The sequence below is a fragment of the Centruroides sculpturatus genome, unplaced genomic scaffold (assembly GCF_000671375.1).
Source record: "Centruroides sculpturatus isolate CEXI.00-Female unplaced genomic scaffold, Cexi_2.0 scaffold1696, whole genome shotgun sequence".
In the NCBI taxonomy this organism is placed as follows: Eukaryota; Metazoa; Arthropoda; class Arachnida; order Scorpiones; family Buthidae; genus Centruroides; species Centruroides sculpturatus.
This window is the reverse complement of record NW_019385819.1, coordinates 63736-91393: the sequence shown is the minus strand read 5'-3', so window position 1 is coordinate 91393 and position 27658 is coordinate 63736. Positions and strand designations below refer to the sequence as shown.

Below are 27658 nucleotides of genomic sequence, written 5' to 3'. Positions count from 1 at the left end.
AGCGCGGGAAAAAGCTGGTTTTCTGGTGGAGGTCACTGCTTCGCACACGGCTTTTCGTTCCCCTCACGGATAGTATTAAGTGACGTTTCTATCCTTCGTCCGGTGTTGTGTGTTGTATGTGTTTTATTAATTTTTTTTTGGTTGGTGTGGTTCTCGCTAGGAGTGTGAAAAGCGGTCGGTGTGTTACGTGTTGTGTTCGTTACGCGTAACGAAAGGTAAGTCCTAGTGTCCGACATTCTCTTGTCTCTTCTATCGATTTTTCTCCGGCTCTTTGTCTCATTCATGTAATTTTTTTTCCTTCTCTCCATCTCTTTGCCGGTTAACAAAGGGTGAGATCTGGCTTAACCTGTCTCCCATAAACCAAAGAAACGGGTACTTCGACTCTTATTTTAGGGGCTTTATCCCTTCTCTAACATAGACGAAATCGATTAAATATCGTATATTTGCAGATAATAGACTTTCGGCAATATGGCTGTCACTTTTATGGCTCATATTTAATTGGCTGGTGGGTTTTTTTTACTCTCCTTTCCCTTTTGGCATGAGTCCCTTTGAGTCATCCATTACACTCTTACCCTAGGAGTGAGTCACGTGATCATCGATCGAGCGCTTTTGCTCGCGGCGATTTTCGGCTCGAACCTTATATTATTTTTATGCGAGCGTGCGTGTTACGTCATTCGATTGCGTTAAATCGAGTGTTATGAGTCATTAACTATAGTCGCGCTATCGATTACCCTGCCGTTACTAGAAGTGACGCGTAACGCCACGCTCACTTTGACATCCGAACGCAAACGCGCCGAGTTCTTCGAATAACGTGACCTTGACTGTACGGAGAGAGGTGTTGACCTCGAGTTATACCGACTGCTTATAACAGAATGGAATGTAAACGTTCGACATACTCCGCCTGAAATCCGTCGCCCTCTTGTTGGTAAGTTCGCTAAAACGGGAGAATTTGGCATGGCGTGCCCTGAACGTTCTCCGAAATCATGAAGTAACGTAATGCTAAGAACACGCGAATCCCGATAACAACGCATCCAAATCTGAGTTCGAAAACCCGGCAATCGCACTGCTCTAGAAGCCGTTTTCGAACACTTTATGTAAATTTAACGGACAGGAATATTGACGGAAACCGTTTACTTCCCCGTTTTTAAGTTTTTTTCCCTTTTTACTGAATGGTTGGTCGACATAGCGGAACGAGGTGTGTTAGCTATAAACGGTTCAAAACAAACTGCGGTGGCAGCAAAGAGTAAGAAGTGTTCCTTTCCACTACTTTCCGAGCAAGTAAGCACGTAAAAGAACCTCATTAGGCGAAAACCGGTACGTTTAATGGCAAAAAAAAATCTCATTTGTACTACAAAGAAAAAAAAAGACTACTACGTATTTCGTTGTGTAGTTCTTTTTTAGAGGCGCCTCTAGCGGCTAATTGCAATACTGAATTTGAATTTTTTCCCCCTAAAACCGATATCTTTCGGGGGAAATTAAAGCGAAATAGAAGATAGACTCGGGAAATTATCCGTTTTGGCTGCTCCGAGGTAATTTATAGACTTGTCAGCCAAGAATCTCGAGTAAATTAAAAGCGGAAATTCTTGACTTAATTATAGTAATTGGGGATTGTTTAAAGTTGTTTTGTCGTCTCTGCCTTGTTTGACTTGAATATAAGTCAAGTTAATTCATCTCTTCTGATTAACGAACTACCTACGACTTTCATTGAAAAGTTCGAATAAAAAAAAAACTAAATTGTCGTTAATAACATATTTGGAGTTTGGAAACCAAACGCCTGTAGGGTAATTACGTAAACCTTCGGGGAATGTTAGGGAAATTTTTTTTAATTGAAAGTTTTTGCAATTATTGATTCTCACTAGTTTTTTTTCTTTTTCTCGTTGTTATTGCTAAACTGAAATGTCATTAAACTTCCGTCCGTAATCAGAAATGTCTAATGTTCGTTAAAAAAAAAAAGGAAATTTGGTAAAAATTTCCTTCATTAAAAACGTTTCGCTTTTATGATGACACTAATGTAAAAAAGGGTTATTCCAAGACGAGAAAAATTCCCTAAGTATCCCTAATTATCCTAATCTTTAATTATGGCTTTATTTAATAATTTTATAAGAAAAATTCGAGCGTTGTAAATTGCAGTGGAGCTTATCGGAAACTGCATTTGGCATACACCCGGCCTTTGTCCTTGATGACTGAAACCAGGCCATCTGCCGATCACGTGACCGGGCCTCGCGCACGTGCTGGCTTCGGGAGGGGAGTCGAACGTTGACCCGTTTCGTCTACTGAAGGAAGGTTCCCCCCTCTTTCTACATTTCTGTTACGGAGGAGTTTGGAATCTCGAGAATTCTCGTCCTTCGACGCGAACGGCGCCGGGAATTTTTTTGGAAAAATTCCCGATGCCGGGAAGCCTACGTTAAAGGGTTTTGTTTTTAAAGACCACAAGACCAGCTACCCAAAAGGATCCCCTCCTTAGCGTCTGGTCGTCTGTACTTGGAAGAGGCGACTTGGACCGGTTGTAAGGAGACCCTTTAAATTCCCCGAGAAAAATTCAAGAGTTCATACAACCCTCCCCCGATTCGGGATTTTTTCCTTTTTTTTTTTTAGAGCGACGAATATCAGAAATTTCCCCAGAATTGCCGTGTAATTAAGGGATTAAAAACTCCGTGGCCGTGTAGGCCTTCCGAAACGTGAAATTCCAAGACTTTTTCGAAATTATTTGTTCAGTTAACTTGTCTCTTTCCCTCTCGACGCGGGTTAAGTATGGTGCAAGGCCAAATAACTTTCCCTCTTCGCCTCCCGGTTCACAACACAACCAACCCCCCTCTCGTCTTTTTCCTTCTCGTCCCGATTTATCTGGATTTCGTCCAAAATATTTCCCTCGTAAATATTTTTCCAAGCAGGTCTCTTTCGCTTCTCTAAAAGCGGATTTTGACATCGCAAAAAAGGGGCGCAGCTGCTCCGTGCTCAAATTTTTACCCTCCGCTCTTGAAAGAAAATCTCCTAAATTGCGTTCGTGGGGAGCTTCTCGGCATTACCTGGCCGGATCACGTGACAGCTCGGACAAAGGGGGAGAGGAGACCCGGGGCTAGGGCGGGGGTGTGTATGCTAGATGGATCTTGATGATTCGACCAGCTGCACCCCCTCGGCGTTGAGTCATCCGCTGACGGACAGGAAATAACAAAATGGTTTTCGATCGACGACGACGACCAGAGAGAGGGAGGGAGAAGTTTAGAAAATTAGTAACGCTATATTCCAATTACGCCTCACTCCACTGACGCGGATATTAACTTGGCATGGGCCATGCGAGACCTTGAAACTTCGAAAAATGTACATTTAGTAAATATATATAGATCGGGGTGGGCGAGAGAAACCGAGTTTTCTGTTCCAATTTCGGTTCAGTTGAAAAGGGGGTTCGTTGTTTTTACCAGTTTCTGCTAACTAGAATGGAAAGCTGCACCATCAGGTGCTTTACAAGATAGTCACATGAGTTTGGATATTCTTAGAGTTGTTTACGACACACACTACGTCTTTATTCCTTTTTTTTTTTTTTTTTAAAGATTATTACAATATTTTTTTTTTTTTTAGTTTATCTAAAAGATGGGAGGTCGAGCAAGTAGACAGAAGGCGGACATCACTGCACCCCCCACCAAAGAGAGCAAGAAGCTCAAACGAAGAAAGAGCAAAAAGGAAAGCATAACTGCAAACGGAGATTCTGGAATCGAAGAAGTCTCTATTCAGGTTTGTATTCCATGCCTCCTGAGAACTTTCTGGCCATATTTTGTTGATACCACAATAATTTTGGATATTTCTCCCCATCTCAAGGGAAGTGGATCAGTTTGGGTGTTTGTCATAAACAGTAGCTAATTCCATCAATTATGAGTTTAAGGAATATCCTGTGTGCTTCCCATTTTGGGCAGTGATGGTCTTCTTTCCTAAAAGGGAAACAACCGTGACTCATTCTTTGAGATCTACTTTGGTTTCCTAGCTTCTGGTTGGTGGAGTGTCTTGATTGGAGGGTAGTATATCTTGTCAGAATTTTGGGTGGAACTTACTCCTCACTTCTCGTGGGAAAAGTTTGTTAAACTTGGCATTTTATCACAAGATTTGGAAGAGGGGAAAGCTTACAGAATTTGCTTCTGTTGTTTTATCTGAAGTTCTTGTTCAAAGTCCAGAATGGTAGGCTGTAATGTTGAGAATATTTATCTAAATAACCAACTAGAAATTATTTTATGCTTTTAACCATTCACTTTTATTAATTTGTTTGTTTGGGAGATAGTTTCGTTGAACTGTTTCCACTGCGTAACTTAAATTCTGTTTTTTTTTTAATTTTATTTTCATTTAATAGTTGTTTACTTTACCATATTTCAAATATAAATTGAGAATGAAATCAAAAATGAAAAGACCAGATGACAAAAATAGCTGTAATTTATTTCCACAAATGTTATGTGATTGCTTTATTCATGTTCAATTTTTTTTTCCTCCAATTTACTTGAAGTAATATAAATTTATTTCAAGTATAAATTGATTTCTGTTATTTTATTCTCAAATAACATTGTTATAATATTCTAATCAAATATGTTATTTAAGAAAATATGAACACATCTGCACAGTTAGTTATTTAATTTCTCTTACTTTTTTCATGTGAAATAAAAAATTATTTTAGTATATTGTAGAATGGTTCGTCTTTCATTGAATTAAANTAAAATGGAAATAATTTAATGTTCATTGGGCGACCCGGTACCATTTGATCCATGGACCGGTACCGGCCCGGGGGTTGGGGACCACTGGTTTAAAATATGACTAACACTACAGAAGAAGAAAAAATATTATTTTGTCCTTCTAATAATTTAAAAACATTTTTGTAATGGAAAACAAAAGTAAATATTGTATATACTGATTATTATTATTACAATAACATTCAGTTTGTATAACATTTGTTCTTGTTTCTATTATGTTTCAGTTTTTTTACAAAAATATTACTTAATGTCAATTAATGTAAACTGTTTGACTAAATTTTGAATTAAATAAACAAGAAAATTACAAATATTTTTATATTGTAATATATTTTTATCTCTCTGTTAAAGTTTTCTTTTTTAATTTTATTTTCATTTTCTAAATATTTTATTAAATTAAATTATCTTAAATGAAAATGAGAAAGTTGTTGGTACAATATTTAAAATATTATTTCTCCCCCTATCTAAGGGTATGAAGCAGTATTTAAACTGGTTAAGTGCATTATTAAAAACTAATTTCCTTCCTGTAAGTCTGATATTTAATGAGGAAAGCTGGATAAATACTTTTCCTATTTTTAGTGCATGCGTGCTCTTCAAACTAACGTTATTACCTCGCTGTCTATAAATTCTTCCAAATATTTATCTGCTGGCTTGTGCCAAATTCGGAATCTGTGTCAGAAATGAACTGCGTATTAATTTTTTTAGATGGTTTGATTCTTCTAATTAACTTTTAACTTTAGAGAATTTTAAAAAAATAATTTTAACTGATTTTAAAAGACCATTTTTTAGAATGTGACAGTACCTTATAATTTTTTAGAATTTTAAGTATATATGGGAGTTATTTATGTCTGTGCTTTGTGGACTGTGTACCTTCATAAGGAAACTTCTTGCTCAAAAGGTAGCATTTCAGTTATCTAGTAAAGTTTTTTAATTATTTGGAATGTAATGATTTTAATGTCATAGAAATAACTTTTTAAAGAAGGTTTATTTTGATATCCAGTCCCTCTGACTCCATTCTAGAATTATTTTTTAATATGCTGCTTTGCTTTTGTAACAAATTAATACTTCTGACACTATTAATCAAGCCAGTTTTTGCTTTTTCATTTTAAGATTTTACTGGATTGGCTTTTTGGCTGCTAATTAAATTTATTTAAATAATTGTATTAATACAATTAAAAGTTTTGTTTTTTAAATTTTTCCTTTATAGAACACTGAAACGGATTCTATAGTTAAACCAGATGAGATAAAACCTGAAGAGGCTAACGAAGCTAAGAAAACAGAAGCGGCACCCCCGCCAGATACTCCTGTTGAGCAAAAGTCTGATACGAGCAATAAAGAAAATGCTTCTCCCAATTTAACAGAACAAAATCAAACGCAGACAAAACCACAAGAAATTCCAGCTGAAGTACAAAAGGAAGTGGTTACCAATGAAGAACCAAAAGCTGCTCAACCTGCAGTTGCAGAGAATGCTCCTTCTCAAGAACCACCACCTGAACCTAGTGTTGCTACACCAAAAGAACAACCTGCACCTGTTCCAGAAACACCAAAAGAGGAAGCAAAAGTGGCACCGGACGCACCAAAACAAGAAGAACCAACTGTTATTCCAGCTGAAGCTCCAAAAGCAGAAGAGCCACCATCTGTTCCTCTTTCATCCCCAGAGACTCCCAAATTAACAGAACAACCACCTTCATCTCCTGAAGCAACTAAAGTAGAAGAGCAAACTCCAGCCCCACCATCAGAACAACCAAAACCTGAACCTGTACAAGTGCCTGAAGTATCCAAAGAACAACAAGAAGTTACTGAAGCACCTAAATTAGAAGAACCAGCACCTGCTGAACCACCTAAAACAGAAGTAAGCACTCAAGAACCAGCAAAAGAAGAAAAAGTGGCAGAACCAGTGGTACAACAATCACAAGAGAAGCCTGTAGAAGTACAGGAACAACCTCCTGTTCCTACTCCAGTGATAGAAGAACCAAAGAAAGAGCAAGATGCAATTACAGAATCTCCAAAAGAACAAGAGAAAGTAATTCCACAAATTAAAGAACAGCCACCAACTCCCATTCTAGAGTCACCCAAATCTCCAGAAACTGCACCGCCCACTGAGGTGCCAAAAGAAGAAAATATAGCTCCACCAGTTTCTGAAGCTCCAAAAGAACAAGCACCAGCACCAGCAGTTGAAATGGCACCAAAAGAAGAACAACCTACTGTAGAATCTCCTAAAGAACAACTTGTCAATGGTGTTCCCGAACAGACAGTCGCACCACCTGAAGTGAGTTCTCCCCAGAATGTTTCAGAACAGGTTAAACCAGAATGTGTTAAAGAAGAAAGCACGATAGAACCTGCAAAAACTGTTGCCGAAGAAGCTAAAACGGACAATGTAGCAAATAGTGAACATGTTAATGCAATTCCAGCGGTCCCTGCAGAAAGCAAACCCAATAGTGAAGTTGTAGAGAAAAGCCCTAGTGAACCTGTAGCTGAATCTCAACCTGTAAGTATCACTGTTATACAAATTTAAGATTATGCAGTTTTAAATTTAATAGCTTTACTTGAATTTTGTTGGTATTAAATGCATAAAGCCAATTTGTAACGGAAATGCTCTGTTTATTCATATGTATTCTAACTGTTTAACTTTCCTGAATTTAAAATTTAGAATTAAGTCAGTGTTTCAAAATAGTTTATTTTTCTACAGGTGTATTTTTAGAGTTGGAATACTGGTGACAAGTTTTTTAGTATGTAAAAATAAATACTGTAGTGTCTTTTTGATGTTAGAGATTATTGTTAGGCATGTATTACTAAGAAATAAGTTGAAAAGGTGAATTTTTGAATTCTGTTTGCATGAAAATAGATGATGTTTGACTTGTTAAGAATCCAAGAATTTATTTATGTCACTTCTCAAAGATCTAGTGTGTTATAGATTTGGAAAGTGACAATTTATATTTTAAAAGTTAGAACTTTATGAATCCTAAAGTTTAACAGGATTACTATTTTATATGTGCAGGTTCTTTCTTTTCTGTTTTTAACATCTGTTGAAAGAACATCACTAAATTCTGTTAAACTATTGAAATCAAATTTGATGCTAGATTTTTCTGGTTCCAATAGTATTTTTCCTAATCTATTTTTTAATTAGAATGATTGAATAGACAATTTTGGTCAAAGAAACCAGTTACTCTCAATATCCAGCTGTTAAGATTTATGTACTTACTGATGAATTAATATACTTTAAAAAGTTTGTTTTTATGATCATATTATTTTGAGATTAAATATGAAAAAAGTTCAGATTCAAGGTTTTATTTTCCGGATATAGTGGCTTAATTCCAATCTGTGTCTGGCTTTATGCCAAACGGTTTGTTCACTGTCTCAAAGTTTTGACTATTTAAATCCATTTTGACAAAATTAAGCTTATATTTTAATTTAAATATCTTGATTTGGTTGATTAGTTTTACAATTCTTTTTTCATATTAGTTATGAATATATTGATGTAAAATATGATCAGGTTTTTGATATACTTTAAGTGCTAATAAGACTATTTTAAAATTGATGCATTATTCATAATTGGAATTTTGAATTATATAAAATTTTACATTACATTAAAGTGGTAAGTTTTTAACATTTTTGGATTAAATTTAATAATGTAAGATAACTTTTCATTGCACTTTTAAAGATAACTCTAGAAATAAATGTTTTCTTTTAAATCTAAAAATATCTGATTTTAATATATTTAAATATTTTATACTCTTAATGTTTATGTATATATGTAAACTTTATTATTATATAAATGTTTCTGTACATATATACTATGCCTGAGATATAAATTGTTGTAGAAATCAGCAGCTGCAAAGATTCTAACAACTTTCACTTGGGAACATGGAGGAAAGGAAGTTACTTTATGTGGAACTTTTACTAATTGGACAGAACAGTTAACTCTAACAGAAAAGTAAGTTTTTTTTTTATATTGTTATATTTTTGAATTATCAATTTAAATATTTTTCTAAATGAAACACCAACTTTTTAATAGTCTGACAAGAACCACAAAACTATTAATTTATCCTTTTTATAAATTGTATTTTTCAAAATTATGTATTGTCTCAATTTGTCATAGTCATTTTCTTAGAAAAATTCTGGCAATGTAGCCAGAAATTTTTTCAGAGATTTCTTGATTCCTATTGGAAATATAAATTTGTATTCTGAATCTGGCAGGAACAGTCATGCCATATACAAAAGAATGTCGGATTAGAATGAACAACTGTGTAATTAATGTCATGTTTTTGTAGTAGCAAATCCTTTTGTTTTCCAAACTATCCAGTTTCCTAATCATGAGTTTTTTCATAACTTAAATTCTTAAAGATTGCAGAAATTTATATTACTTATAAATTAATCACAAATTACTGCTTTATTCATTTTGAATGAGTAATTTTTTAATGATTAAACAAATTTGTCATCTGTTATTAACAGATGCCAGTCTCTAATAGCCATTTATTACTAATAATATTCATAGACATTACATACAGTATATAGAATAAAAATGAATTATTATTATACTGATTTTTGAAACAATAATTTAAGTGTCAAAGATTATTCCAAAACTGCATGTTATTAACACTGAAGGCCTAATTATAGCATTTAGCAATATTGTTGAATCTATTATCCATTACATTAATGTTTGTTAATTTGCTATTTTTCACAAGTTCAAAGTCATTAATTACTGTTACAGTCTGAGCAGTCTGACTCTTCCTTTTTCTCTTAATCAGATCTTTATTCAGATGCTTTAGACTGTATATTAGTTTTGAAATCTTTACACTGCAGTTGATATTTTTTAAACAAACAATTAATAACAGCTTATTAAGCACTTCTTGCTTTTATTCAAGCAGTTACTGTTGGAGCACCACTTTTTGGCTAATTTCATCTGGAAGAAAGTGACACATTTCTATAAACAAAATTTATACACAGTATATAGTCTTCCTCCTTCATTTTTATGTATTTGACTCATTTATTTTTTTTCTAGTGTATGCTCTTAAAATCTCATGAATTACTGAGACTATAATAAGTCATATTTCATCTTGATGATAATCATTTAGTGTGTTTATGACTTGTAAAACATGCAAAACAAATTATTTCCATTGCTTTTTTTCAAGGCATTATCAAATTAAATAAACTTGAAGTCTAGATATTGTTTGTAAAAAGGGTAGTCACCTGGTTGCATATTAAACTCTATATAGATAAAGTATTTTGAGATAAACTTTGTGATGTAACTTTGTAAATATTAAATTTTTTATATGAAGTGGATTTTGAATATAAAAACATCTAGAATATAGTGTTTTGCAATGATATTTGGAACATTCAAATATGTGATATAATCTTATATTGCATTTTGAATTTATTAAAAATTCAGTTTCTAAAGAAGTTAAGATCGAATTCAGACATTTTGGAAAGATGAAGAGTGAAAAAATATTTATGGTTTATACAAATGTTAGTCTTAGTCCTCCATTTTGCTTTCATTGTTTTGACAATAAAAAATTTTTAAATAAAAACTGAATTGTGATATACTGGTATGAATGTTAACTATAATTCTTAAGTTATTTTATATAAGCATACATAAATTTGAAGTGATATAATTGTGAATATATCAGACAATATAATAAAATTTGTTTTTCCGGCTATGAGTTTTGCACTTTAAGCAAACAGCAGAACTAACATATAAAGTTTTCAATGCTAAAACTCTTCTATGTTGGAAGATAATTTCAAATTGTAATTAAAATTTTTCTTGATATAATCTAATTACAGCAAAGAAATGAAGTAATAGTTTTTTTTCTGGTGAAATTTTTTTATGTACAGTAATTATATTTATTTTCTGCTTGAATAATTTAAGAATAGTTTAAATCATTTTACAAATTTAATGCTCCACCCATTTTTTAATTTAATTTTATTAATATGAGTAATAAATAAAGCAGATCTACATTTGTCAGATGATTTCCATACAAATACAAGACTGAAACCCATCTTAAATATGACATTATTTCATCAATACTTGTCATGGTAAATAGTTCATATTAAAGAGCCTATTTAATAGAAAATAAGTCAAATTTAAATTGATTTTACTTATCATCTGTTCCTTTTTTATGTATGAAGCAGTATTTCTTACATTGTAAAAATTTACCTTGTTGTTTATCATTTAATTTCAAATAGTGTATATTAAAATACCTGCTTCAGTCAATATTTTCTGTTAGCTAACTCAACTTTATTATTATTTGTACTGTCAGTTTTTTGACTCTAGTAGGTCATATGATACACTGATGTACAGTACTCTGTTCATAATTCTAAATATAATATGTTTACTGAAAGTGTAATCTTTCAGTAATACATACTTCTAATCCAATAATAAAATGAAATTTCTTGTTTGTGTTCATATTCTGATATTTATTCAAATATTATTTCAATTACAGTTAGTTTTTTACATTATATACAAAATTAATAAAGAGGAGGTATATAATGATGACCACACTTAGGAGATACATAATGTAAAAAAACATTAAATCTATCAGGGATCTTTCATCACGGGAGACAAAGCAAAGCATTTTGTTAGATTACCTTAATGGAAACATGATATTTCATTATGGATACATAATAGCATGCATAGAATTTTTATAAAATTCAATATGTTGTCCTTTAAGATCAAATATTTTCAGTTTTTTTTTCTATTTCATTCTACACTATTGCAAATTGTATTGAAGCAATTGCTTCTATTTAGATATCCTAGCTTTTAGAATAAATTTAACTTTCTGCTAGCTGAAACTGATAATGACTTGATCTAACACTATTTAATTTATTTTCTAAAGATAATTGTCAATGCCAGAGTTTTGCTAATTTTTAACAAACTCTGGCATAGTCAAATGGTTGCTGTTGTTTGTTGTTGTTGCTGATCTTTGGACATGGTCAAAGATTAATTGGGCCAAAACCAAATTTTGATTTGTTAATATTAAAATAGTATAAATTTCACTAATCAATTTTCCTGTTTACTTATTAACATATCATTTCCAGAACACCAATTAAGTTAATTTTTAATGCACATTCTTGGAAAATTTTACATTAATTCTTTTGAATAATAACTTTAAAATTGTTAGCTCCTTCATTGATGATTTCTGCATTACTTTCTCTTTATACCCCAGAGAAACATGCTTGTCACCACGGCTGTGGAGTTAGTACATAAAACTGTTTGCTGGTTCTAGCTCCTTTTTGATTCCCACTATTCTTAAAAGCTATATGTATATATGAGGGTAAATGACATTTTATCACCTCCATGTGAATCATCAAGCTATTTTTTAGGATTATACTTAAACATACTGAATTCAAGTTATAAGTGTATCAAAGTCAGAGTAAGTAAACTTTTTATTGACTGTTACTCCTCCCAAAACTGCTTCAGATGTGGACTCCATAACTCTAGGGCTGCTTTCAGATGGTTGACTCTCAGATGGTTGACACTCTGAGTGATGCCACTCAGTGGCACCACTCAGTCATCTGTGTGAAAGATGTTCTGCAGGAACTTGCCACTTTTCTACTGCAGTGCTATAACTTTTTATATATAAGATATTTATATTACTTTTCTTAAATAGTATACTTAAATTTAAAAAAATTTTCAATGAAAAACTTTTATCAATTAAATAGTATTTAAATTTTATATTTCCTCATAATGTAAAGCACTATATTACTTTTCCGACTTTTCCAATGATTATCGACATGACTGTGTGCCAGAAATAACCGTTACCTAATGGGTACTTTATGCGGATTCACGTTAATGTGCCAGACCTGGACTTTAAGCGTGCACTGAATTAAATAATGACAAAGTTAATCAAAAACAATGCAATATTTAATAATATTTCTAGTAATAACTATATACAAAATTTAGTAAAAATCAAATAACAATTTATTCAACATAAATCAATAAGAATCCACCCGACAAAACTCCAATCAATCTATTTTCTAACTTAACTCTATTTCCCTTTGGAATTCGACAAAAAATTCAAAGACTTATGTACAATAATTCTTATGAATTAAAGGTCCTAATCGTCACCTCAATATACTAGGAACCTTTTTCCTCAACTCTCAAGACTTTCTCTAACCTTCGATCCACAAATCGAATAACTTCAAAATTGCCTTGGAACTACTTTATCCTATCAGACACCTCTCTCTTGCTCGCTGCTATGAAGCTCACCACGCTCGTTGCTAACAGAAGCTCACCTCGGTCATTTTCACTTGAGGTTCGGTCTTTATACTATGAAGTGACGTCACAATTCTGAGTGAGATCACTCCCCTCATTTACATACTTATTGCTAACAATAAATTTTTCCTGTTTGCCTGGCAGTCTATTTTCCAACAATACTCGCTAACCTTTTACATTATTCTTTTTGACAATTTTCAGGATGTTTTAATCTATAAGGTTTAGCAAGTTCCTAAGTTGTGCTTGTGGGGTCTCCCCCCTCTTTCTCGGTGCGGACTTACTTTTTTTTTGCTTGGGAGCGCAAGTGTGCGCGAGTTTTATCTACGGTGCTTTTCTCTCATCGGTGAGTTGGTTTCTCTTCTTCTATTTTTAAGTTTCTAAGGTGAGTGGTGAGGAAACCTTCATCCTAACAAAACATAAGCCCCCAAAAAAATAGAATAAAAACAAAAATAAAAATAACGCTTGGACTTGGTTCCTTACAATAATAGCTAAAAAAAAATTAAATTATTATATATCTTTGAGATTTTAATAAAGAATTTATAAATTTTGTTATACAAATTCAGCTTTTAAATGTCATTAACTGTTTTTACATAAAAACTAAATCAAAATAAATGAGATAAACAAAAAAGCAATAGAAATTATGATAAGTTTAAAAATATATATATTGGAAAATAGCATGGACAAGAAACCAACCAAACAAAAATACCAACTGACTGATGACAAAACACACAAGCCTTTGTATAACCAATTGGTAGCTTTGTCAACGTCACCTAATAATCTAGGATTATTCACCTGCTGTTGCCACCAAAACTAGTCTGTGTGGAAAGCTGGCTAGGAGTGGCGATTCTCACAAATTGCAGCCATGCCAGAAGTGGCCGCAACTTGTGAGAATTGCCACTCCCAGCCATAGATATGTACCACTAATTTATGTCTGAAGCATATCTTCAAAATACATGGATTTCAATGAGATGATGAGGGGTGTCACTTGGTGACATAAACCACCTCCTCTGAAAGCAGTCTTGTTGTAACTATAGGCTAAGCCAAATGTCTGAGCAGTGAAGGTGGAGCGCTACCACTCTTGGGACATGGAATCAAATCCAGATGGGTCAATAAAGCCCAGGTATTTTCCAGTTGATGGTCTGTCCAACTATGTTGGGCCCTGTCCCTCACCAGTCCACTGCTGCCACATTGTGGACCTGGTCAAATTCATAATGGGCTTGCTAAAAGAGGCCCTCTTAGTGCCCACAAGGCAGAAAAAGTTAAAAAAAAAAAAAAAAAAAAACAACTATAAGCTAAATCATACTGATGAATTCCATTTAAAATTTTGCACGTGTAGATATATCTTAGCTTAAGGTCACACCCAGATAATTGTTCTTAGTTGAGATATAAACCAATATTTTGATTTAACAATTACAAATTGAATGTATTAATAATTGAAATACTGAAGACTGCTGATACTATTAAATTTAATAAACAGCATATCCAAAGTAAACATTAATGTAAAAATATATCCTGTAATTATTAAGAAAATAAAGCTTTATAGGTAAATTTTGATAACTATTAAAGACATTTTTTATAATTGAAAATTGTTAATACCAAAAACAGTTCTATCTAAGCATCATCAATTGAAATCTTAAACAAGTCTTACATATTTCTTCTTCCTAAGAAAGACTTAACTTACACTAAAGTGCAGATTAAAATATTTATTTTTTAACATCTTAAGGGTGCCTTTTTTAGCAAATAAAGTAAAATAAGGAATTTCTTATTTAGTAGAAATCTTTGCTGTCATTTTACTAAAATTAAAAAAAAATAAAACTGTTTTCAAGGTGATATTCTCATCTTCATATCTTAAAAGCATCAAATTCTAATTTGTTCAAAATAAATTTAAGCAGTACTTTGTGATTAATGTTATGTTTTTAACTGCGGAGTAATCCATAATTAATGTTTTGGATGTAGACTAATCTTTTCTAGTTCCTGTTGCTGCTGTTGTTACTAAGAAATTTAATATGGAACTTTATTTGTATGCATGTTTTAAATATTCTTGTGCAATACAAAAGTTTATAAAATTTTATTTCATAATTCAGTAACAAAGGCTTCAGTATGAATACTAAAAATGTGTTAATGTTAAATGTATAGGAAAAAATTGTATATAGTATCAATAATTTTTTACACATTAAAGATGTTTGTATGTTTTCTAATTTGAACTTATAATAATGTAAAACTTCTAAAAATTGAAGATTGGTGATTTGATCAACTGAAAATATTAGTTGTTGTTAAAGTGTGTGTGCTTATAACAAACACAAGAAAATAGTCACATAAGCAGTATTTGAGATACCAAAGTATGTTGAAATTTCAAATGTACTGTACAATAGGCAAGACTAATGTTTTACTCTTGTTATTTAAGACAAGAATGGAAAAGGAACATAGTTGCAACACTTAAATTAAGAACAGTTTTCAAGGAATCATCATTCAGGTTTGAAGATTTTACAGTTTATGATCAGTGTTGCAACCAATATTCAATGACAGCTTGTAGAAATGTGATATGATATATCCAAACATTCAAGTTTTTCTATTGTCTCAACACCATTTGATTTGCATCAAAACTTCTGTATTGCTATATCTGTCCATCTGAAGATGTTTTGGTTAGGTTACATATCTTGCTGTCTTGTATAGCTTATTTGACAACAGAGATCTGGGATGGGCACATTTATCATTCAATAAGTGTCTCATATGTCAAGAAACTGTGCCAAATATTTTCTGTTTAATTTATGGTTTTTACACTTAAGTGGTAATATAGATTGTAATATGTAATATGGTAAAATTTAATTTTTAAATGACTAGTATATGTAATTCTTATAATTTTTAGTTCTCTGAGAACATAACTATCTTTTTATAACATGCAACATCATAAACGATTTTATTCATTCATTCTTGTTTTTTTTTAATTGACATTTTTACAGAAATTGAAATGAATTATTTTAGTACTGTTTATTTTGAATGGAAATATGAATTAGAAAATTGCAAAGTTGCTTTCCTTGTGAGGACTAAAGGAACTGACTTTTTTTTTATTATTTGAGTGGTCACTTAAGTGCTTGTCTCTATATATGAACAAGCATACAAGCATTGCTAACTTTTTTGTATTAGTCTACTGTGATTTTCTATTTTAATTTTCTGCAAGCTTCAATTTATATATTTAGAAAGTTATGTTTAAAGACCTGTAAAAAAGTAAAATTGAATGTTTAAATATAAATATGAAATGAGTTTTATTTTAGGCATATTGCATAAAAAGCTACAAAATAGCCTTCTTAAGAGTTATTTTTGTTGCATCTATTTTTAATTTATTAATACTGAATCAGAATGTTCAATAGAAACTTGAAGTCATGTTCAATGCTCTTTCTAATTTTCAAACATGTTTTCTGAATGGGTAAATGTCAAGTATACATATCCATAAGCATACATTTTAATATCTGCTATATTAACTCTTTGTCAAAACTATTCCAGTTTGTCTGCTGTGAGAAATTGCAACAATCAGAGCAAATCTACATACTGATGAATTAGTGCATTTCATTCAATACTAATGGACGCCTGATATAATGGCAAAATTATTAAATTAAGACTTACTAAACCTCAAATATTGAACATTCTGGTTTACGTAATATATTTTTCTTTCAGAGATAATGTCTTCTGTACTACATATGATGTTCCAGAAGGGGAACACTATTTCCAGTATTGTGTAGATGGTGTTAAAACTATTAATAATTCACTGGTAAGAATCTTTAATTGAAAATTCTTAAAATTCCTTTATCTTGCTTCTTTTAATTTTTTAAAATTTTATCGTACTTTAATTTCCACAGCAAAAGACTGAAATCCAGGATCACGGTGAAGTCAATGTCATTGCCATCAAAGCAAGTGCAGAATGAAGAATGCAATCAGATATGCAACTTGCATTTTCCTTTGAGGATTATTTGATTAAATATCCAAATAAAAACAATTGGAATATTTAATCAAACCACAGACTGAATTTTTGTACATTGGCACACAATTCTTCATGTTAAAAAGTAGTTGTGTGTAAATTAGTGTAGTGTTATTTGATCAATATCATGTTCGGACTTTTCCAGGGCAGTTATTACACAGTACGAGAGAGACTTTTCCGTTTTTGGTGGTTTAGAATAAAGACTAGTGAAAATGTGAGTTCCTGTTCTTCGGAAGACGGATGTCATAGTAGATATATGGAATCCGTCTTTGTGTCTATGAAGACTTGGTTTTTTCTTCCGTTTGACGTAAAAAAATCTTAAGATTTTTTTTGCTCACAATGATTTTGTAATGAGTGGGTGCCTTAATTTACTGTTTCCCCACTGATTTTTATAATCAAGTGTTATGAACTCTTTTATATTTTGATAATTCTGCTAACAATGGGTGAGAAATGTATTGGCTTCTGTTTCAAATTTAGATTTATAAATGAGCTTTAAATCATAGATAAATGTACTTTTGTCTTTGAAATAATCAGATTTATATAATTTTAGGGTTTTTCCATTTTGAATTTTTACTTTTAGGACTAAAAAATAAAATCATGTTAAGCAAAATGTACAATACTGTGTGTCCTTTTTTTTTTTTTTAATTTCATGCAGTTTTGAAGTTTACCTTTTAAACTACTTCCAAAATTAGTTTGGAGATAATTTGTGACCTACCGAGAGTGACACAAACTCATATCAAAATATATTCAGAATCGAATTCAAATCCTAACAGTTTGATCTATTAATAAAATCTTAAATTCCTGTAAAAAATTATGCACTATAGTAATGCAATCCTGTCTTCCAATTTCAAAAGAATAAATTTTATCCAATTTCACAAATTATTATTAACTCAATTACTTTAAAATTATTAAAGATAGGATAACTTCATGTGCTTTTGTATGAAGTATTCTATGTACAAGGTTGTATTAGAATATATTCAATAAAATTCATGAATTTTTAAAGTCAATATTTAACAGATGTTGATACTTAGTCTATCATTTTGAGATTGAGATATGCCATACTAGACTGATTTATATATATATGGAGCTCTAAAAAACAATATACAATAAAAAGATTTACAATTTATTAAAACAACCAAATGGATATTCAAATATATAATGTTTAGACATGGTACTTTTTGGCCTACCTAAATCTTTATAAAACACCCCAATATGAATTATAATGTGAAATTCTATATACCTCCTGATAGAAATGACATTTTTAGAAATTACGAAGCAAATCTTAAAGGTTATGCTAAGCTTTTAACATCTTTATACATAAAACATATCATTATTACTTCTACACTTCTATAACTGCACATTTAATGGTTTCCTATATTGTACAAATGTAACAATGATTTTCTTTTAAAAGATTTCTCCAATGGCAGCCAATAAAAGCCAAAAGCTTTTTCAATAAAGAGCTGTAGTTTCCTTAAGTGGATTAAAAGCTGTTTCTAAGTATTTGAATCTTGACTTGTTTACATTCATTTATAATAAAATGAAGAAATTAAAGTCCTGAATAATTGGAATCTCAAAATGTCATTTGTAAAAGTGTTTTTTAAATAAATGCCTACTTAGAAGTAAGCATTTGTATGGGTTCAAAGCTAATCTATCAAAGCTTAAAGCCATTTTACTAGATAACTCGTTAAATACAGCTGGCCAAGCAAGCCAATCACAAAGCCCGTTTTAAATGAAACTGACTTTCCATTGCTGTATTAAAGGTACTTTACTAGGCAAAGCGCCTATTATTGGAAGCAGTACTTAGCTTCTTGTATTTTACATTTACTGTTGGAGAAATTGAAAAAATGTCTAGTAGACATTTATGTGGTATAAATTTACTTCTCATTCGTCCATTTTATTATAATAGGCGATAATATTAAGTTAGAAATCATCGTTTCGAAATGACGCAACAAGTTAAGGCTACATTGACGTATTGCGTCATTACGCAATTAGCCTATTAATCTAATATGCGTAACAGTGTTATCTGGTGTGGATTAAATAATTTCTTTGTTAAATTGGGTGTGTATTTTTCGGCTAATTTTAATATATAATAGCAAATTTAAGAACTGACCTTTTTTAATGACATTCGAGAAAATCAGACGAACTTCATAAGAAAGCGCCCCCTTAAAAAATTAAAATAAATTTGATACTCTTATCGAATCTAATTAGAGAGATTTCTATTTCGTTTTTAAAAATTTGGTTGTTAAATATTATTAGTATAGCTATTTAATGAAATATTGTTGAATAAACTTGTTTGGGATATTTGATAATTGGATTCGAGCAAAACATCGTGAATATGAAAATCAGTTGCGTGTTGCAAGGCACTGCTCCAGTTAGTAAAAACATACGTAGAATAAAATTACATGTTCTTTTACGAATGAATCTACCCGCTAGTGATCGAATGGATAAAATCACTAAACACTGATAGTGGGGGACCCACCAGTGGCCAAGCGGTTCCATTTCCTGAACACCGGGAGTTCGGTCGTGGGTTCGCTCCTCCCCAGGGGTCATTTACCTTTAAAAAGACCTCCCGGAAGGTATTCCCCTAGGTAGATCACTCAAGTGTTGCGTTACCGTAACTTAACTGAACAAACAAACAGAGTTGGTCGCGGTTTTGTACCCGATCAGTAGTATAGCCACGTGGAATTTTCCTGGTTTTCTTCGCGTATCTTCCGGGAAGCATTCTTAATTTGCAGATCGTACTTTATAGTATACCATCAATTCCCAAACTTTCACCATCTGTCTGCCATTGTTGTAGATTTGACAAAATCAATGATAATTATGATGAAAATGTCCTCTTAATACTTGCAGGACGAAAAGAGCAGGGCCATTGAGAGAGAGGCGAGTGGAGATATTTTCCCGGATTCATAGTGGCCCATACCTCTAGAATTTAGTTTTATTAATACAAAATAAAATCTTATAAATTTTTAACGAATAAAAACTAGTTTTAAAAGTATTTCATTTGTTTAATAGATGATAAATCAAGAAGCTCGCAAAGAGAAGCAGAGATCCCACTTAACTTCAAACATTTTTTGCAATGATGTTTTTTAAAATAACTATACGTTATTCTTCGTTTCAGAAGCTTTACAATTTATCGTCCCAAAGAAAGATTAGCACACGAATTTATCATAAGAAGGATAAGCAGAATCATTTGACGTGGAATTGAAAATTATTTGTTACAAATTATTCACTCCATTGTTTTTTATGTATTAAAAAAAGTCTTTTATTTTCTCACATTTTATTTATTTATATAAACACATTTTTCACGTATAAAACTTATTTTCAATGATGAATCACACTTTTTATACAGATCAATAGAAATTTACTTGTAGGACACCGGCTTTGGACATCTAAGCGTACCAGAGATCTGGAGCCACAGTTGCAACATCTATATGCAAACCTATGGCAGCAGGATAGCAGAAGGTAGTTGCATGCCTGCTTGCCCGATTTTGATCACTTATTACCATTGTCATTAAGTTTGCACTAATAAAGTGTTATTTGATTTCAACGCCGTTTTGACGCATAACTTTTTTGGACAATTAGTTTTATATCGGTGAGTCAACATAAAATTGTTTTCTGCTATTGTCTAATTTTTGTATCCCAGCTTGGTAAATTAAGGGTTAATATAAATTATTTAGACAATTTAGAACTTTAACGACGTGATAATAAGAATTTTTTTATTATTAATCCACCGACTCAACAATAGAATCTTCGACATTGTTATCTTCCAAGATGCAATTTATTTCTTGTTTGATTGCTCGTGTGAATGACGCTCTCTTTCCTTTTAACCTTAAAATCAAGATCAATTCGACGTAAGTTTGTATTTTAATAATTTTTAAACGTGAAATTTAAGTTATTTTAACAAAATTTCAATAATGAAAGCGATAGTTTTTGGAGGAGAACTTAAAGATCGATCGATTGCAGGTCTATCGAATGCACTAATCGATCTTTTTGCTTTTTATTTTTGAATTTCAAGGGTAAAAGACCCAACTCAAGTATTGGCCAATTAGGCCTAAAATGCTAATCGATCATTTTTAATGCTGTTCGACATGATAATTTTTATAAATAGAAGCTTTACGAAAATTCCGTTTTCGTCTTTAACAAATGTAGAATGATTAAAGCGCATTTTAAATTGTGAAAGTGTATTAAAGTCATTCAATTCATATTTAATTTACAGGATGTTCCAGAAATGTTTGGACAAATTTTAGACTTATAGAGGGAAAGGAAACCTGAATAAAAAAAAAATCAATGGGCAATTTTTATTTGAAGCTTAAATGGCACATTATTAAGCATAAAAGTGTATTGACGTCATTTCTGTCTTTTAAGTCTGATTACAAAATACATCGGTAATTTCGATACTAAGAGGGCCTCTTTTATCAGGTCCATTATAGAACCGGCCAGGCCTACAGTGGAACGGCCGGGTGGCGAACGGGGCACAGACCACCCCAAAAATTCCCAACCCATCCAAATTTGATCCCGGGTCCCTCAGAGCGGTAGGCTGCCACCTTAACCTCTCGGCCATCCAGCCTACAATTTTTGGAAATTGGTGTTATGTATCCTACCGGTATGATAAAATAATAATAATTTTATTAATGTTGTAATAAAATATAATTGTATTCGGGCTACTAGGGAGAGCAAAAGAAAAAGAGTCTAGTGGTAATGGCGAGGTAAATTCTATTTCCTTCTAACTGATTCGTAAATTCTTTCGGGGGTTATACATAAGAGTTGGTCAGTCCCGGATATGTCGAGACCCGTTTCGTGTTTACTCTTTCCGTCCAATGGACACCAACAAAGCCTTTAATTAATCAACTTTCTTCATCTTCTGGAACCTGTAAGTGCTTACAGGATGGAAAAACTTAAAACAAAAAATGAGTGTTCTTGTCACGAAGATGTTGAAGAATAATTGCATATGTATTCTTCTCTGAATTAATTTAATTAAGGAAAAAAGTATTTAATAAAGAAATTGTAATAGTAATTAAATTCGTTTACTGATCGCATCTCATAGTCAAACTTAAAACGCGGAAATCCCGATTAGCGACTACACATAACAGGGATTCGCGAATATACAGAATCTAAATTGGAGATTATTCGAAGTCTGAATTGGCTGCTATCCATAACCATGACTATGCTGTTGGAAATTTGGAAATGGCAACTATCGTTGAGGCCGGATGCCCGCGCGGTTAAGGTGGCAGCCTACAGGTCTGGGGACCTGGGATCGAATCCGGACGGGTCGAAAATCCCAGGAATTTTTGGGGGTGGTCTGTTCGGATTTGTCTGGGTCACCACTTGACCGCCCAATTGTGAGCCTAGCCGAACCCATAATGGGTTTGTTAGAAGGAGGCCCTCTTAGTGCCCATAGGGCGGAAAAAATAAAAATATTTTAAAAAAATGGCGATTATCTTGTTATTGTAATTCGCGACTATCCGAAGTTTCACTTGGCGTCTATTCGTAATTGTAATTCGTGACTCTTTTATCGCGTTTGATGTCTATCCGGAATCATGTTTCGTGACACCGTTATCGTGAGTGGCGATTATTTTTACCCACAATTTTCGAATTTTGGCAATTGCTGCAGACTTCCCGATAATATTACTCCAACAATTTCCAGTTTTTACTGTAATGGCTATTCTAACTGGTCATTGCAGTGTTTCTGGATAAACAAAAATCCACGGAGAAGGGTGAGACCTTGACGATGGTTCCGTGGCTTCAAATAGAATTTATTTTCTATGACCGACATCACCCGGCAGAATAATTCCATAATACATTCGAACTTTTTTTTTCAGATTTATATTTTAGCATCCGTCTTCAAGAATACTATAACAAGCTTGCTATAGCACAGCCCACAGAATAAACCTTACTTGTGTTCCTTAATTCTAATAAATGCACCAAAATAGCTATACACATCACGTTTCATTTATGTAAATTTTTGTACCGAAAACTCTCACCGAAGTATGATCAGACGGTATCAAGATGGCTGCTTTAATTGTTACTCCACTTTACGGGATTGTGTATCTAGACATCCTCCAACAATTTCTCGTTCCTCAATTCACGAAGATGAATTGTACAGTACTTCAACAACTGATTGTCTGGATATGAATTGGTTGTAGTGACCGATGTCATGCCACCTCGTTAATTTTTTTCTCCTGAGGATTTGTTAAGGTACCTGCAACTTTGGCAGAACTTCGAAATCAAATTACTGTTACAGTTGCTCGAGTAACACCAGAGACTCTACACCGCATAGGGAAAGAAATTAACTACAGATGGGACGCCTGATGCATAAAAATTGAAAGTTACATTGAATCATAAAATACCGATGAACATAAAACTTGAAGTGTTTGATATTTCAATGTTCTAAAATTATATGTTTATTCTATCAGTATCTCGTCTTTAAGTTGTAAAGCTATTTTTGAAACACCAGGTGTATCTGATATCACAGAAATTTATAACTTTTATTCCGAATGTATGTTTTTACCGTTAATAAATTGTAATAGTATAGAACTTATTGCTAGTTGCTCTGAGCTGAATCTTTACATATTAATTAACCTCTTATTCAGTGGAAGCAGCCATGTTACGATTAAATTGCAATGTAATCTTACATCAATCCTTAAAATATTTTAGTAAAAAGTAAACTGTTTTTTTTAAATATTAATTACAATTAAATCATTTAATATTAACTTATCAACAAATTTTATTTAATAATAATAAATAATTATATTTTAACATTTGTATGCGAAAATGTATTCATTCCGTTATCTTTATTTTTATTTTTAAACTCTTTCTGGCAATGAGCACTAACTGGGCCTTTTTCCGTACCCATCGTCGGCTCGGCCAGGCTCACATTGGGACAGCCGGGTGGTGGGGTCAACATAAATCGCCCTTCAAAAATTTCTGAGGTCAGTGAATCGAGTCTGGAACTCTTAGAGTGTCAAGCAATCCCTTTGTCGCATCCATCATTCGACGACCAAAAAGACTGATAATTAATCAAACCCTAAAAGATATCAGAAAATTATAACAAATTCTGTAAGAAATTATTTGTCTTCAAATAATCAGCAAAGTCTACAATCATCGAAAATTGTGAACATTGCACTGTACTGTACTTATATGCATGAAAGGCATTTTACCTTAGCTCGATCGAAATTTCAGTTATGTATTTCAACTATTGAAACAGGAATATTATAAATTAGCAGCAAATAGTCTCTGGAAGTGCCAAATTCTTGATCAAATTTTTAGTATCACATGACAAACATTTAAAGCTTATATATATCGCTTCATTCATCTGGCTTAAATAAATAAATAAATATATTATATATACCGATGACTGAAGCAGAGATCTCAGTCTGCTGTTCTAAGGATCAAATCCGATTCAAATCGGACTCTCAGAAATTTTCTTCAGTGACTTCATCAGAATGTCTGGGTTCTTGTTACATATCATTATTTGGCTTTTTATCTGTAAGATTCCCGTGTATCTTATTGATCTATGTCTGAGGAAGTAAATACAGTACTGTAGATACAAGTCGTTAACACATTACACTGTGCGGAAGTACTGAATCTTTAGAGTATTCCCCGTGTAGGAACAAAACAAAAAAAATCACTATTCTGTCCCTAAGCCATAACACACACTAAAAGAAAGGAAACAACACACACACACACAAAAACAATCTCGTGACTCTATCGTCTACACGTCTTCTCTCCTCTTTCTTTCATCCGAAAAGTCCCGCTTCTTCCGTTGAGCATGCGCGATCCCCTTCTCTTCCTCCTTGATTCGGGTTTTTTTTTCGGTTGTCATCGAGAATGCCCATCATTTTTTTAACCTGGGGCCTACCCAAGGAACTGTTTACGCAATAGAACATGTGATCTTCAAACCACATATCGCCCCTCCTCCCATTAACTTTTACAACAACAAACAGAAAACTTTTACGCTATGAGGGCCCATCCCTCCTTTACTCCGTGAACCACCTAAGGGGCTGGTTACGAGCCGGTTACGCAACAGAACACGTGGTCTTCAGACCACAACACGTTTATTCGCTATATATTATTACACATACAGAACAGGACCGAAAAGAGGGAAAAGAACCGCGGTTTCTATATCGGGTTGCCCAGTCCTCGGTTGCTGCGCTTGACGTGCCCTTTACTAGCCGTGGTGAAACATGACATAACATTATTTATGGGCATGAAAAGTAATTTCAATGTCTACAAGGTGTCGTCCAGGTGGCCGGCACCTTAAGATGATAAAGGCTAACTTCCTTACCATTTCAGTCTATCGATCTGAGGATCCCGGATCCCCCAGAGCGGCCACCTTGATCGCTCGGCCATCCGGCCGTCTTTTATGACAGTCTGTCCCACATATGTCTGGTCCCAAGTCTTCACTACCAGGACGTTCTATTGTGAACCTGGCAGGTCCCATAATGAGCTTATATAAAAGCCCTCTTTGTGTTCGCATGACGGAGAGAGTTAAAAAAAAGTGTCCATAAGGCGAAAACAATTTAAAAAAACACAAAATTTTAATAAAACATATATTTTAAGAAATCGAATTAAACAATAATAATAATAATAATAATAATAATAATATCTGAAATAATAATATTATTATATTATTATTATTTCAGATGAATTTTAAAAAATAAAAAAAAAAAAAATGATAATAATTATAAACTTTCGAAATTTAATCTCAACGCCGTAGATCGTCTGCTAATGATTTTATTCGTTTTTGGTGTAGAGGTTATAGTTACCTTAGAAACTTATAAACAAGATTCATCTTTTTAAAGTTATAAGATTTATAACTTTACACATATAAATAATTAGTAAGTATTTGTTTATAAATAAAGAATGTACACAGTAATAACACAGAACTTTATTTTAAACGGTTTAATAAGTCCATTTAATTCGTAAATATATTATTAGGCCTAATAGCAGACATAAGTAGAAGGTAAATTATTCTTCGTATTAAACTAAATATGTTGTTAATAAGGATAAATATAATGCTTAATAATACATAATTCGATAAGAAATTATTAAAATGAATGTATTTAGATTAAATAGATTCAATACCAATGTTAAGGATTCAAGGTCAAGTGTAAATAAGGACCTATTTAATCCTATTTCCATATTAACATAGAACCAATCACAAGAATTGTTTTGAATTGAATAACATAAATCTTATTTAAAATTAGTAACACCACAATACACATCACGTTTCATTTATGTAAATTTTTGTACCGAAAACTCTCACCGAAGTATGATCAGACGGTATCATTGCTTTAATTGTTACTCGACTTTACGGGATTGTGTATCTAGACATCCTCCAACAATTCCTCGTTACTCAATTCACGAAGATGATCAGAAGTACAGTACTTCAACAACTGATTGTCTGGATATAAATTGGTTGGAGTGACCGATATCATGCCACCTCGTTAATTTTTTTCTCCTGAGGATTTGTTAAGGTACCTGCAACTTTGGCAGAACTTCGAAATCAAATTACTGTTGCAGTTGCTCGAGTAANATTTTAATTATATATATATATATATATTACACACACACACAGAGCCATCTAAAGCTTGATTTAGGCCTGGCGCATCAAGAGGGGAGTCCGAGAAGCCCTTGCACCCTCCAAAGAAAAGGAAAGAAACACTAAAAATTTTCCAAAAATCCTTTTCTAATTAATATCTTTTTACATTTATTTATATTGTATCGTGTCTTCTATTTTTATACTAATGAATTAGCAATCACATCATGCGGGAATTTTATTGAATTTACATTAAAAAGTTTTTATCTGTTTAACTTCACTCCCTCAAGATTAAATCCTGAGTGCACCACTGGCCTGAGGCTCTTTTGTTTTTATTCCCCCAGAATAAATGAAATATGTAAAATATTTCTTTATTAATAAATAGCAGTCTTAAAGATTTTTTTGTTAGTAAAAGTAACATTAATTTATAATAGTAGAAGGCCACTATTGGCCTGAGGGAAAATTCTGGAAACTCTGGCTCCCTCTCTTGATGTCCTGTGTATATGTTTTAACTTTTCTCCAGACTAGATATGTATAAATGATAATTACACACTTTGTTCCCCTTTTGTAATACATTATTATACTTTATTACATTCCAAAATTGGAACACTAAAGAGACTTGGGAGGTGATACAGAATGCAATAACTGTTGTTGTGAAAAGGTTTCGGCTACTTAACATGAATAATCATTTCTAATGAACGTATGGCATAGAGCAATACTCAGCTATACCTTTACCATTCTCATTAGGTGTTTACACAGTTGTTCACATTGAGATTAACATGCAAATTGCAACGTCATATGTGCATTGTCAATAGTGGAAATCAAGTAATTGGCAATGTGGATCATTTCTTCCCATTTCAATCACATGATATTAGCACCATATGGACTCACAGTGGGTAACCTTAAGTGGAGTTTCATCTATTGTTTTTATAAATATAAATTTCTTAACACAGAGAATAAAAATCAAAGGTATAAAACTTCTTCAGCACAATACCAATTAATGATAGATTTCATCATGAGTGCATGCAAGAAACTTTTTACAAATAAGTTGTTCATATATATACATTTCTTAATTTTACAGACATTATATTTGGTATAAATGATATTCAACAATATAATTTTAAAACAAAAGTAATAATCTTACATATGTTTCAATAAAATATGAATTTAAGTATATATTTGACAGTCATTTAGACTCAGGTAGCTTGCAC

At 32.4% G+C, this 27658-nt stretch overlaps 2 protein-coding genes and 1 long non-coding RNA gene across 8 annotated transcripts in view; all 3 read left to right on the top strand.

Annotated features, from left to right (window-relative positions):
• On the top strand, positions 1-17411 carry LOC111642329 (protein PELPK1-like). 4 transcript variants are annotated; one of them, XM_023388661.1, is made up of 6 exons: positions 1-215; positions 3577-3729; positions 5932-7212; positions 8546-8658; positions 16609-16702; positions 16791-17411. In XM_023388661.1, the coding sequence occupies exons 2-6, from the start codon at positions 3589-3591 to the stop codon at positions 16854-16856; spliced, it is 1695 nt and encodes a 564-aa protein (XP_023244429.1). In that variant the 5' UTR covers positions 1-215; positions 3577-3588; the 3' UTR covers positions 16857-17411. The 4 variants fall into 4 exon arrangements, with proteins under 4 accessions (XP_023244429.1, XP_023244430.1, XP_023244431.1 ...); XM_023388662.1 differs by lacking the exon at positions 1-215 and adding an exon at positions 400-925; XM_023388663.1 differs by lacking the exons at positions 1-215; positions 3577-3729 and adding exons at positions 3942-4167; positions 5542-5622.
• Positions 17412-20317: 2906 nt separating this feature from the next.
• LOC111642328 lies at positions 20318-22831 on the top strand. Of its 2 annotated transcripts, none has more exons than XR_002759537.1 (2): positions 20318-20760; positions 22729-22831. It is a non-coding gene; the product is annotated as an uncharacterized LOC111642328 (long non-coding RNA). The 2 variants fall into 2 exon arrangements; XR_002759538.1 differs by lacking the exon at positions 22729-22831 and adding an exon at positions 21126-21923.
• A 2779-nt stretch (positions 22832-25610) lies between these two features.
• LOC111642321 (5'-AMP-activated protein kinase subunit beta-1-like) overlaps positions 25611-27658 on the top strand; it is a 52181-nt gene continuing 50133 nt past the window's right edge. Inside the window, exon 1 of one of the 2 annotated variants that reach the window (XM_023388653.1) lies at positions 25611-25746. The gene's annotated coding sequence lies outside the window, so the exon portion shown is untranslated. Of the gene's footprint in view, positions 25747-25807; positions 25872-27658 lie in introns of those variants that run through there. The other variant, XM_023388654.1, reaches the window with a different exon arrangement.

What these genes read in the sequence shown, in the direction of transcription:
- LOC111642329 (XM_023388661.1), top strand. Translation starts at nt 3,589, where the DNA reads ATGGGAGGTCGAGCAAGTAGACAGAAGGCGGACATCACTGCACCCCCC. An exon ending in CTGTAGCTGAATCTCAACCT is followed by an intron (nt 7,213 to 8,545) that starts GTAAGTATCACT and finishes AAATTGTTGTAG; the next exon opens with AAATCAGCAGCTGCAAAGAT. An exon ending in CAGTTAACTCTAACAGAAAA is followed by an intron (nt 8,659 to 16,608) that starts GTAAGTTTTTTT and finishes TTTTTCTTTCAG; the next exon opens with AGATAATGTCTTCTGTACTA.